At 39.9% G+C, this 13,841-nt stretch overlaps 1 protein-coding gene across 20 annotated transcripts in view; it reads left to right on the top strand.

Annotated features, from left to right (window-relative positions):
* The window catches only part of PAK1 (p21 (RAC1) activated kinase 1), a 161,780-nt gene that overhangs the window by 112,071 nt on the left and 35,868 nt on the right, over positions 1–13,841 (top strand). For all 20 annotated transcript variants that reach the window (XM_042238206.2, XM_060403966.1, XM_060403963.1 and 17 more), the window contains 3 exons: positions 5,385–5,501; positions 8,534–8,708; positions 11,016–11,079. In XM_042238206.2, the coding sequence (XP_042094140.1) occupies positions 5,385–5,501; positions 8,534–8,708; positions 11,016–11,079 (356 nt within the window). The remainder of the gene's footprint in view (positions 1–5,384; positions 5,502–8,533; positions 8,709–11,015; positions 11,080–13,841) is intronic.

Genomic DNA, 13,841 nt, shown 5'->3' on the forward strand with positions numbered 1-13,841 from the left:
TGCGACCCCATAGACGGCAACCTGCCAGGCTCCCCCGTCCCTGGGATTCTCCAGGCAAGAACACTGGAGCGGGTTGCCATTTCCTTCTTCAATGCATGAAAGTGAAAAGTGAAAGTGAAGTCGCTTGGTCATGTCCAACTCTTCACAACCCCATGGACTGCAGCCTACCAGGCTCCTCCGTCCGTGGGATTTTCCAGGCAAGAGTACTGGAGTGGGGTGCCATTAGTGAAGTAATACTCAAAATTCTCCAAGCCAGGCTTCAATAGTATGTGAGCTGTGAACTTCCAGATGTTCAAGCTGGATTTAGAAAAGGCAGAGGAACCAGAGATCAAATTGCCAACATCCATTGGATCATTGAAAAAGCAAGAGAATTCCAGAAAAAACATCTACTTCTGCTTTATGGACTAGACCAGAACTTTTGAATGTGTAGATCACAGGAAACTGTGGAAAATTCTTCAAGAGATGGGAATACCAAACCACCTTACCCGCCTCCTGAGAAATCGGTATGCAGGTCAAGAAGCAACAGTTATAACTGGACATGGAACTACAGACTGGTTCCAAATTGGGAAAGGAGTACATCAAGGCTATATATTGTCACCCGGCTTATTTAACTTACATGCAGAGTGCATCCTGCAAAATGCCGGGCTGGATGATGCACAAGCTGGAATCAAGATTGCCGGGAGAAATATCAATAACTTCAGATATGCAGATGACACCACCCTTATGGCAGAAAGCGAAGAACTAAAGAGCCTCTTGATGAAAGTGAAAAGGAGAGTGAAAAAGTTGGCTTAAAGCTCAACATTCAGAAAACGAAGATCATGGTATCCAGTCCCATCACTTCATGGGAAATAGATGGGGAAACAGTGGAAACAGTGTCAGACTTTATTTTTTTGGGCTCCAAAATCACTGCAGGTGGTGACTGCAGCCATGAAACTAAAAGACGTTTACTCCTTGGAAGAAAAGTTATGACCAACCTAGAGAGCATATTCAAAAGCAGAGATATTACTTTGCCGACTAAGGTCCGTCTAGTCAAGGCTATGGTTTTTCCTGTGGTCGTGTATGGATGTGAGAGTTGGACCGTGAAGAAAGCTGAGCACCGAAGAACTGATGCGTTTGAACTGTGGTGTTGGAGAAGACTCTTGAAAGTCCCTTGGACTGCAAGGAGATCGAACCAGTCCATTCTGAAGGAGATCAGCCCTGGGATTTCTTTGGAAGGAATGATGCTAAAGCTGAAACTCCAGTACTTTGGCCACCTCATGCAAAGAGTTGACTCATTGGAAAAGACTTTGATGCTGGGAGGGATTGGAGGCAGGAGGAGAAGGGGACGACAGAGGATGAGATGGCTGGATGGCATCACTGACTGGATGGACGTGAGTCTGAGTGAACTCTGGGAGATGGTGATGGACAGGGAGGCCTGGCGTGCTGAGATTTATGGGGTCGCAAAGAGTTAGACATGACTGAGCGACTGAACTGAAGTGAACTGAATGAAATTTTAAGAAATAGATGCCTATGTTCAATCTGCCATCTTTATCAGGCATTCCTGAGGAATTTTTATTTTAACTCCTTAAATATCTGTATTATATAAAATGTAAGATAAGAACCTGCTGTTTTTACATATAACTTAAAATTTTTACTTTTAAAAGGTAGCATTATTGACTGTTATTTATATATTGTAAAATTCATCCATACTAGTTGAATTGTACAATTCAATGATTGTATTAAATTTATAGACTTGTGCAGCTGTCTCTACAATCTATTTTTGGAATATTCCCATCACCACAAAGAGTTCCCTAGTATTCTTTTACAGTTCATTCAAACTCCCATGCCCAGCCCTACCTAGTAAACCACTGATATTCTGTCTATATAAACTTACATTTTCCAGACATTTTATATAAATGGACTCATAGACCATGTAGTCTTCTGTGTCTAGCTTCTTTCACTTAGTATAATACCTGTGAGTTTCATCCATGTTCTAGCATGTATCAGGACATCATTCCTTTTTATAAAAGTCTGAATAATATTTTATAGTATTGATTGTTCATCAGTTGATGGGCATTTGGCTTTTTTCTTCTTTTTGATTATTATAAATAATGCTCATACTAACATTCATGTACAAACTTTGGTGTGGATCTGTGTTTTCATTTCTCTTTGGTATATACCTAGGAGTAGAATTTCTAAGCCACATGGTGACTCTATGTTTAACCATTTGAGGAACTGCTAGACTGTTTTCTACAGTGGCTGCACCTTTTTACATTCCCACCAACATTAGGATGCTTCTAATTTCTACATATCTTCTCCCACATTTGTTATTGTCTGTCCTTTGATTATAGCCATCTTAGTGGATATGAAGTGGTATCTCACTGTGGTTTTGATTTGTATTTCCTAATAATGATGTTGAGTATTGGCCATGTGCTTATTGGCCATTTGTTTATCTTCTTTGGAGAAATTTTTTGTTGTTGTTTATCTCTAATTCTACTGTGGTTAAATAAGACATTTTGTGTGTTTTCAGTCATTGAAAATTTATTGAGATATGTTTTATGGCCCAGCATATATTCTATCCTGAAGAATTATCCATAAGTGGTTAAAAGTAATGTGTGTTCTTCAGAACTTCGGTGGAATGTTTTGTATATGTCAGTTAGGGTGCATTGATTGACAGTGTTGTTAAAATCTATATCATTGCTCATTATTGAGATCTCTTTGAGGGCTGTCGAGAAACTTTAACTTTCTGCTTGTCCCTTTTGAAGCTTTTATGTATGTGCACAGAGTCAGGCATGTATAACTAGTGTGGGACCTCTCTCTAATGTCTGCTGTATCTTTGAGCAGTCTTGGCCAGAATTCATTTGCCCTATCCAGGATTGCAGTCTCAGGCTAGCAGCGGTTGACCCTCTCCTGCTGCCATCTCTGGGAGGTTACTTCCACTGATGGCCCCACTGGGCCTGGGCACTGCTTACTCCTCCAGATGAAAGTGAGACCTCTTGGACCACATAGTTGCAGCCTGCCTTCCCTGGAAGAAACCCTGCTCTAATGAAGCTAGGGTGGGATGGATGGGAGAAATCCTGGGCCAGAACATCAGAGATCGCTATGTTTTTACACAAAATTCAGCAATTTTAAAATGATAAGCACTTCTCAGTAGTATATGTAGGCACCTGGAGGTTTCGGGAACATTCCAAGCATGTTCCCTTCTCAGAGTCTTTGTATCTCTTCCATTTGCCAGGAATATTCTTCTCCCAGAGGGTCTGATGGCTTGTTTTCTCATTTTGTTCTGGCCATTAAAGAGGCCTTTCCATGACTACTTATATCTAAGGTAATAATTCCTTACTTTCAATCAATCTCTACTCTCACATGTTTCTTACTACTACCTGGCAATTTAGTGATGAATTTTAAATATATCTTCTTCTAAAATGTAAGACATAGGACCAGGCACTTTATCTACAGTGAATCAGTGGATGAGTTGGAGTCACTTTTTAAAAAGAAGTTTGTGGTTATTAGCCATAATGATAATTTAATTGATTCCTTACATCTTCTTAACTGAGTGTTTTTATACCCACATCACGTCATTTCTTTCTCCATGTGGTCCCTTAAGGTAGGCAGAGAGCTTCTTGCCATCATTTCCATTTTATGGATGAGAACTTTGGCTTAAAGTGGGATACCCTTGGCAAAGGACACAGGGATAAGAAATAAAATTCTGCGAAAGAAACCTTTATCTCTTGATTCTGATAGTCGTTAATACAACCACCCAAAGCCATCACATGTGGAAACCAGAATGTGTTGCTACGGAAGGTGATGAAATCTCCTCCTCCACAGTTTTAGGAAGCAACACACTTGGTGTTTATAGTTTACAGTGGGTAGCCCTAGGGCCCCAAGAAGATGGAGAGGCTGCTGAGTTAACTTCATTCTCATTTTGGGTTCCTAGTTAAATTTTGTTGAGTGGAATATTAGGGGGAAAACAAATTAGAGTAGAAAAGTATCAAAATATGTGCTTTCACAGGGAAGGAGCTACTATTGGATTTTAGAACTGAAAGTGACTTAAGGGCACCCCTCTAATTATACCAGTCCTCACCTCCATATTCCTCAAGTAAATGAAACTTGAAGCTGAGAGGATGGATTCACTGCCTGTAGTCACTAAAACTAGTTGCTTATAAACGCCTGTCACTGGCAGTTTTTAAGTTACGTCCTGCACTGGAGCTCCTGTTAGAATCTATGAGGATGCCAGCTTTCCTTACTTAGTATGTCAAATGTGGTAAAGGCCACTCTCCCACACATAACTCTAGTATAATATTCAGCTAAATAAGTTCCTTCACTTATCCCACGTTGTTCTGACATTCCTCTCTCCAGCGGCCTCAAATGGCAGCAGAAGGGGAATTGTCTGTCCGTCTGTCTCCTGCATCAGATGGTGAGCTACTTTTAGGACTTGGACCATCTTTTTCATCTTTGTACATTTATATCAAAAACATCCATCACAGTATCTTACTGAGCACAAAGTAGATGGTCTGAAAATATCTGAAACTGTTGAATTATATCAATATCTACTAAAAGATCTCTATTGCTTCTCTGGTCCTATACTATAATCATTTAATCTCTATCAAAAATCTCATATTTTGGAGCTATTTTATCTCTTGAACATGTTTTATAAACAGTAATGGTATGATCTTTTTGCCTGGTCTTGCCCTGAAACCTGCCAGTCTTGGCCCAGCTTTGTTATAGTTTGCGTGGGAAAATCAAGTTTGTCAGATTATAGCAGATTCAATTAGTGGTGCTGGTAAGGGTCATTCCAAGACAGGGCAGAAGCTTAAGGATATAGGTAGCATCTGATCTGGGGAAAATCTCATTGCTTCTTGTGATGTTCGGTATCTGCAGGTTGAGGTGAGCGTACCTGATAGCATAAGGGATGCAGTATATTTTGGTAAAGAAGGAAAAGGAGAGGTAAAGACCTTTCAGAACTTCTATTTACCATATCAGAAAGGACTACAGAATTATAATGATAAACTTTGTAAAATTCTGAACTCTTGATCCCTTTCCTATATATTGTACTTTATCCTCTATTCAGCACAGAGTAAAATTCATAGAGAAGAAAGAAATATGAGCTTGTCCTCAGGGTTTGGTTTGGGGTAGGCAGGTAGAGAAGCTGTCAGTTGGTTTTCCCATCCACAGTTAGGCTTTGGGTAGGAGAAGGAAGCCCTCCAGGGACTGAAGGGGGAGTGGTAGCTAAAAGAAGGGGAGATGGCTGAGTTCCTGAGGCCAGCTCCAAAGGTGGAGAGATTGGAGGCTGATGTGTGTTTCAGAAAGAGTGTCAGGAGAAGGTTTCTTCTGGGAGATAGGTGGCCCTGGTAGTTTAAGTTCCGTGTTGGCTTAACCTAACGAACCTGGCTTTTGTCACTGTGCAGAATGTGAAGGCGGTGTCTGAGACCCCTGCAGTGCCACCAGTTTCAGAAGATGAAGATGATGATGATGATGCTACCCCACCTCCAGTGATTGCTCCACGCCCAGAGCACACAAAATCTGTGAGTCTTTGTGATTTATTAGAGTTTGGAGGTGGGGAGTAAGGGATGGGTGCCAAGGTCTAGAAGTTTAATACTCTGGTAGGGGTCCTGAGATTTTGGAGGTGGTGAAATAACCAAATTACCTTGATTGAAAGGTACTTTCTGTATGATTAAAGACAGGAAGTGGTGTATTTATTTTTATCATTGGTTTGCAGATAGTCCCAAGGTGTCCTGAATAGTTGGTCTTTGTACCAACTTAGCCCTACTTTCTTTACAGACAGGAAGATATACAGAATTAGTGTTACTTAGTGCAGAAGTAACATAAATTGTTCCTGTCTCCTAGGTAGCAACAAATTAGCCTGCTATAGATCTTTCTTCTCTGTTAAAGTCCAGTGTTCAGGCTCTTAAGACATTATTGATGATACTGAAAGACTCAAGAGAATTTGTAAAAACATTAGTGCTATTAATATCCTGGACATCAGGAGTGCATTTTGATGCTGGATATTGGCAGTAATTTTTATTTAACTTCCTTTGAGGTTGTTGCATTTCATAATAGCCATGGTCCCTTTGCCCTTACTTTGCATAATCTGCATTTTACATGTTTTAGCATCACTGAGCACTGATCTATCATTAGATGATACTACTAGTGTTTCTTTGTTTGGATTTTTTATTATGACAAAAACTTCAGAATGAAAAAATGATTTAGGGCTTAAACTCTGTGGTAATACAAAAAAGATTCTCTGAACTAGAGAATTCATGGAAGTATTCAAGCAGATGTTGGTTGACTGAGTATGGGAGATGCTGTGGAGACAATTCAAGGGGATTAGATGACCTTTTAGAATTATAATTTATAAGCAGAATCTGTGGAATCACCGCTTCTATAGGTTACAAACTCACTTTAAGGAAAATGAGCTTCAGAATCAGAGTTGTCCAGAGATGTCACATTGGAAAGGTTTTTTCGATTTGCAAGCATGTTCATTTAAAAAATTTTTTCCATTAAACCATGAATTCCTTACAAGTAGAGGAAATATATCTATATATATGTGTGTGTGTGTTTGCAGTGCTTAACATAGTTTTTAAAAGGTTTTAGAAAGGCAGTATTGAATGAACTGATAAATTTGATCTTCATAGCATTCCCCCCAAAAAGATACTGTTAATTCCTAATTTATAGAAGAAGAAGAAGATTTGGAGAGGTAAATTGATCTATCCAAAGTCTCTAAGCAAAATAGCCAGAACTGAAAGCAGGTAATTTACCCCAGGTCCAGGTTATATTCCAGCATAGTACAGTGGCCTTTTTTATATGAGCAGATCTGTGTTGGGAGCCAGAAAAAGAGAATGTTAGAGAAGGAAAAGGCAGGGTTCTTCCCCTCAAGGAGCCATGTCAGAACTAAAGGTGAAGGACAAGGCATGAAATTCATGTTTAGGTGCCAGGGATATAGTTTGTCTACATGTGCAAGAATAGAAAATTAAAAAATCACTATGCAGGAGTAGTCAGTAAAGAAACAATAGTGTCTGCTCTCAATGTTTCAACTTATTGCTATTTCCACTAGCAATAAGTTAGTGGAAAGTTCTCTTCCATTTCTGCCTATTATAACCATGTCCATCCTTCAAAATCCGGCTGAAGAACCCCATTTATTTGTTTAGTGATTCATGAAACTTTTACCTGAATGCTTACTTTTTGTTAGATGACTGGTTAGATATAGAAGTGCAGTGATGAACGACTCGGATTCTCTGTCTTCATAGAGCTTTTAGACTAACCCAAAAATTGTTGTGATGTTTTTATGAAAAAAGTGATAAATGCCTTGAAGCATCTCTTGGGGCGGACGGTAGAACATGTGATCACTTCTTCTGAACCTCAGTAGTGTATAGATTGTTCTTTTTTTCTGATATTTGTCTTTTTCTGCCTTGTAGTTAGGACTTTCTCCAAGACTTCCTTCACGGAAGTAGTGGATGGGGCAGCATTTTGTACAGCAAGGCAAAGAACAGATTCTCAGTAAATGCTAATTAAGGAAATGAATGAATAGGCAGTATAATAATATTAGCTGAAATTTGAAAGCTTAATATCTCCTGAATGTGATGCTGCTTATTTCACATGTTAATTAATTTATGGTTTATTAGCAACTCTATGGAGAAGGCAATGGCACCCCACTCTAGTACTCTTGCCTGGAAAATCCCACGGACAGAGGAGCCTGGTGGGCTGCAGTCCATGGGGTTGCTAAGAGTTGGACACGACTGAGCGACTTCATTTTCACTTTTCACTTTCATGCATTGGAGAAGGAAATGGCAACCCACTCCGGTCCTGGAAAATCCCAGGGATGGGGGAGCCTGGTGGGCTGCCATCAATGGGGTCGCACAGAGTCGGACACAACTGAAGTAACTTAGCAGTAGCAGCAGCAGCAGCAACTACTCTATAAGATATAAAGTATCACTAGCATCACTATTTTACAGACAAGGAAACTAAAGCATAGAAAAGTTAAGTAGTCTACCCAAAGTCATACAAATGGTAAGAATAAGATTTGGAATTTAAGTCTGGGCAGGCAGGTTCCAGAGTCTATAATCTAAATAACTCTATCTTATGGCCTCTTAAAGAAGAACAATTGCAGTTTTTTACTCTGTGAGTGTTCAGGATTTAAAGAGGGAGTAACTCAAATGAAGGTAATGCTCAGTGAAAAGTACTGTAGGAATACAGGATATTCATTTCAGCTTGGGAAAGAACAGAATTTTGCAGATGAAGGGGATTCCCATCTAATGATAGGATGTCCTTTGAACTCTTTATAGTGAGAGTTGTGTAGCTTATATTGATTATCTTAAGTGCTCAGACTCTCACTAACCCTTGTTGTAAAAAGTGAGAGCAAGGAAGATCATTCCATTCTCACAGCCTGGGCATAGAGGAAGAGTATCTAGGATACTCTTCATTAGCAACTCTATGGAGAAGGCAATGGCACCCCAAAGAAGTAGGAGAAGAGATGAGTTTACTGAGATTTGTTCTTTGGATGTTCTAATATAAATCTAAGAGAGGCTGGCCTCACCAAATGTTTGCACCAATAATGCAGGTATACACACGGTCTGTGATTGAACCACTTCCTATTACTCCAACTCGGGATGTGGCTACATCTCCCATTTCACCTACTGAGAATAATACCACTCCACCTGATGCTCTGACCCGGAATACTGAGAAGCAGAAGAAGAAGCCTAAGATGTCTGATGAGGAGATCTTGGAGAAATTACGTAAGCACTTTGTAGGTTTTTTAATTTCCCTCTGGTATGTGACTGGTTGAGCACAAAGAGAATTCTGTTGCTATAAAGATCTAGGTTCTCTGCTAGGTATATGTCAGTGACCGCTGTGCTTTATATCTTGCCAGACTGTGCCTCTTCTCACCCGTCCCTATACCCACCTCCTCTGTCTCACCAGCCCTGATTAGATGCTATGTTAGGATGGGAATATGATAAGAGTATGTGAATAGCCCACTTCAAAGGCTGGGAATCACTTACCACAGGCATGGCTTATGGAGATATGAAATAGCTTTTACTTACAATATAATCTGAAAGGTTGTGTTGAGAAAGACTGAGGCCATGTGTAAACCTGGTGAGGAAGAGTGCTGTGTTGATTATTGATGTTTCTGTTGGCAGAAGATGGATCTGCCATTTGGTTGTAGAAAAAGAAGGAAGGGAAACTAACATTTTGTGAGCCTGCAATATGTACCAAATGAACATTTATTCCTCATTTTAGCCCTGTGAAGACAGACATTATAATCCTTATTTTTTGCAGTTAAGTTATTTGAGGCTAGGAATGCTAAATACTCTGCAAAAAGCCAAAAAGCGACAGATCTGGGATTAGCATGCAGCTTGTGCTCCTGTAATCAGAGCATGCTATTTCTTGCAGTCAGGTGGGAACTCCCGTTTTGCTTTCTTTAGTGATGAGAAATATTAGGGCAGGTTGCTTCTCTTTTTCAGTAATCTGCAGGAGAATTCATATGAGAAGAAAGGAATGGGTTGGCCTGTAGGCTTGAAAAAAAACATCTGACAAGGCTTTTGATTTATTCTTTGAACTTATCTACTTCTAAAGAGGATTTGATGTGACTGATCTGGTGAAGTCTGCCCCTTGGCATTGCTTTCTAAAGCTGAGGTTTCTGGTTCCTCAGCTTAGTGGCTTTTAATTTCATCCTGATAATTCTTATTTGACTTTTAAAAAAAATTTCATTCTCTCCAAAGTTGCCCTTGCCCAGTGTTAGCTGCTCAGTCATGTCCAACTTTTTGCAATCCCATGGACTGTAGCCCAGCAGGCTCTTCTGTCCATGAAATTCTCCAGGGAAGAGTATGGAGTGAATAGCCATTCCCTTCTCCATGGGATCTTCCTGTCCCCAGGATGCGACCTGAGTCTTCTGCATTGCAGGTAGATTTCTTTACTGTCTGAGCCACCAGGGAAGCCTCGCCCTTACCCAGAGCCCTTATGAAATGATGAAATAAGAAAAGCCACTTACCTTGGCATCTGTTTGCTCTTGTATATATTCTTTTTCTCTGAATCAGATTTTTTTTCAGAAACAGTAATACTTAGAACATAGGATTATGCAAAAACAGATTGGCCTGAGAGTTAAGGATCCTTGGGTTGAAGCCCTAGCACAGATGAGATCATTAACTTGGGTCTTGGGCAATTTTCTACTGTTTTTCCTGGCCGTCCTTTTTCTCATCTTTTAAATAGGAATGTTAATCCCTGTCTCATTTGTAGATCAAATGGGATAATGTATTTGAAAAGTATCAAATCCTAGTAATTGATATTATTGGAAAGCACTTTGGACTGGGAGACCAAACCTGAACTCCTTCTTAACTCTGACACCAGTTTGCTGTGTGACCTTGAGGGGAAGTATCTTCCCTTTGGTGGGGCTGAGTTTTACCATCTTCAGAAGACTTTTTTTTGAAACTGTGAACTTTCTCATACCTCTGTGTTTTTGCACTTGAAATACTTTTTTTTGTAACCCCTTCTTGACTTTCTCTCCCTGGCAAAATCCTTCTAACCCGGTAAAAATTAGTACAGGTTCATTTCCCTTCTGAGGCCTTTTTGGTCTATATTTTTGCTTTTTTCTGTATCACAGCAATTATTATATGTTCATGGAACTTTATACATGGTATCTGTTTCCTGTATGAGATTACAGCTTCTTGAGAGCAGAGACTGTCTTAACTGGGTCTCATCTGTTGGGTCCATTGACTGGGTCTTCATTTGTTGCACTCAACCTAGGGCTTAGTGCATAATAAATGAGCATATTAAAATTAGTAAATGTTTATTGAATTGATGAATTTAAAAATGAATGAAATAACTTTTAGCAGATTAGAAGTAGATTAGGGTACTATTAATAAAAGTGGTAAGGAGGTGAAACTTTTGGTTGAAACTTAAGAGGGAAAGCTAAGCGCCTTAGTGTGGTTTTAGGGTATTGGAGATAGTTCTTTAAACTTTGCTGGCTCAGAGTTGGGGGAACATGGAGCTTGTTTTTTATTGTTGATCTGGGAAAAACTGATTTATGTTCTCTGTTTCTTTCAAAGGGAGCATAGTGAGTGTGGGCGATCCTAAGAAGAAATACACACGGTTTGAGAAGATTGGACAAGGGTTAGTAGGCGCCTTATATTTCCTAGAAAAATGACTTAAAATGTGCTGATATATATGCTTTTGCTTTTGTTTTGCCTCTTATAAACCTTTTTCTTCATTCTCCACCTCACCCCTCGCCCATCTGAAGGTGTTTTATTAGGCTGATCTCAGGCTTCCAGGTTATGTTTTAATATGTGAGATGTGCCATTAGCTGACATTGTTGCTAAAAATATCCCTGCATTGAGAGTGCGAAAACCATTTATTTTCTTAGCACAAAAACCTTCTTCCCAAATTATAGCTCTGCTTTTCCATATTAACCTTGTTTACCTGGTGCTGAGACTTACCAGCACTAATATGAAATGAAAGACAGAACTTTCAGACTCTTCTGCTACTATATGGGACCTGTTTTTCTAGTGGATGACAGAAATCATATCTCTTACTCTGGTTCCTTTTATGGATCATGTATTCTGACCTCAGTGTACTGATTCAGCAAATCTTAGCTGAATCTCTGTTAGATACTAGGTGCCATGAGTACAGCTATGAATCGGACTGTATCTGCTTTCAGAGAGACCCTCATATCTACAGAAGGAGATAGACAGACAAACAAAAAATTATACTGTGATAAGTCTTAAAAGTGTTTTTGAGCAAGAGAAGCCAGATATAAAAGAGCAAATACTGTGTGATTTTTTTTTTTATATGGAATTAAAGAACAGGCAGAAATAATACATGCTAATGTAAGTCAGAATAATGGTTGTGTTTGGGAGGATTAGGAAGTAGCATGAGGGAACCTTGAGGGGTTGATGGTGAACATGTAGGTGTGTACATACTGAAAAATCATCAAGTTCTATACTTAAGATTTGTGCAGATTAGTTTAGGTAAGTTATGCCTTTATATAAAAAAGAAAATGAATGAGATTTCTATAGAGATACCCAATTAGCTAAAATTAAAAAGAAACTGAAAAAACTATCTGGCTTGTAGAAAGCTCTCAGTGTTACATGAATGAAAGCATTGTTGTTAATGAAGTCATTGAAGTTTTCTGTTTTTTCTTTCTTTTTAAATTTTTGATGCATCAGGGCATCAAAAATTGTGGCACTGTAGTTGTGGCACATGGGATCTTCCTTGCAGCATGTGGGATTTTTAGGTGCGGAATGGTGGCTTCTCTCGTGTTGTGTTGTGCAGTCTCCAGAGTGTGTGGGCTCTATAGTTGTGGTGCATGGGCTTTGTAGTTTTCAGTACATGGACTCTCTAGTTGAGGCATGTGGGCTTAGTTACCCTGAGACATGTGGGATCTCAATTCCCCAGCCAGGGCTCGAACCTGAATCCCCTGCATTGGAGGGTGGATTCTTAACCACTGGAATGCGAGCGAATTCCTCAGGTTTCTTTCTTATATATCTGAGAACTTCTGAAATAAGATAAAGTAATGCATAGTATACTGATGTTGTATCTGTACAGTATTCTATAGCTTGCAACTGTTATTTGCATCTGTTGTTCAATTTAATCCTCAAAGTAGCCCTGGACTTGAGTGGATCTCCTTTTTCCCTGGTCCAGTGCTTCTGCTATTAGAGATGCTTTTCTGAGTCTGACCTAGTGTAAGATAGTTAACACAATGAGAAGACATTATTTTCCTTGCCTCTGAGTAATCTGGGATGGTATTTTCTTTAGCTAATTACATTGAGATACTAAGAATGTAGAAGAAAGGTACACAGACAAGTGTGGATAAGTCAGGTCCTATCTCTGGACATCAGTTTCTTCATTTAAGGCAGAGGGATTGTGGATTCAGGGTCTTTCACCTCCCAAACTGTTGATTATATATTTTATATATATGCATATGCAGATGTATGTGGCCCATAAATAGGCACTATCTGCAAAAATTTTGTCCTTGCTTATTTGCCAGATATGTTAGTGATAAGAGAGGATTGCAATACTTATTAAGCATCTATGCTGATGTTTCCACATTCCATTATTTTAAAACTGTACATGGAGTACTTCCCTGGTGGTCCAGTTGTTAACACTTTGCCTTCCAATGGAGGGGTGCAGGTTTGATATTGCACCCCTGGTTGCAGTCAGGGAGCTAAGATCTCACAGTCCTCAGGGCCAAAAAACAAAACAAAACAGAAACAATATTGTAACAAATTCAATAAAGACTTTAAAGATGGTCCACCTAAAAAAATCTTAGAAGAAACAAGATGGCAGAGTAGGTGAATGTAGATTACATCTCTCTCCATGGATATGTCAGGAATACACCTTCAGACACAGATGTGCATGCAGAATTCCAGCTGAGAGTGGACAGGAGTGCCTGACCAGTGGAAGGAATATATAGAACCATGCAAAACTCAGAAGGATGAAGCAACTAGGGGGAGAAACAGGAGTATTAGTAGGACTGGACCCTCAGCCAGTGGGGGAACTGAAGCAAGGGTCCAGTTCCCACATCGGGGCAGTTATCTGAGCCAGAGGAGAAACATTTAAGGCTGAGAGTGAAACAGCTGATCTGTGGCAGCCTAAATGAAATGAGAATCAGATAGTCCTTGCTACAGCCATACATACCCCGGACAGGAATGCAGGTCCCCTGGAAGGCGTAGTGGCTGGGAGTTGGAGTTTAGAGATTGTGGAGCAATCCCAGGGCGAGGGCTGCTGTTGACTGCAGAGAGACAAATGGAGGGGATGTGAGGGAAGAGATTGTGGTGGGAAATGCTGGTGGAGGAAAGCCAGGGAGCCATGGAAGCAAGATGATACTGCTGAGTCACGCATAGAGGGGTGGAGCCATCACCATAGCTTCTCTCTCT

This window comes from Ovis aries, chromosome 21, assembly GCF_016772045.2.
Source record: "Ovis aries strain OAR_USU_Benz2616 breed Rambouillet chromosome 21, ARS-UI_Ramb_v3.0, whole genome shotgun sequence".
NCBI lineage: Eukaryota > Metazoa > Chordata > Mammalia > Artiodactyla > Bovidae > Ovis > Ovis aries.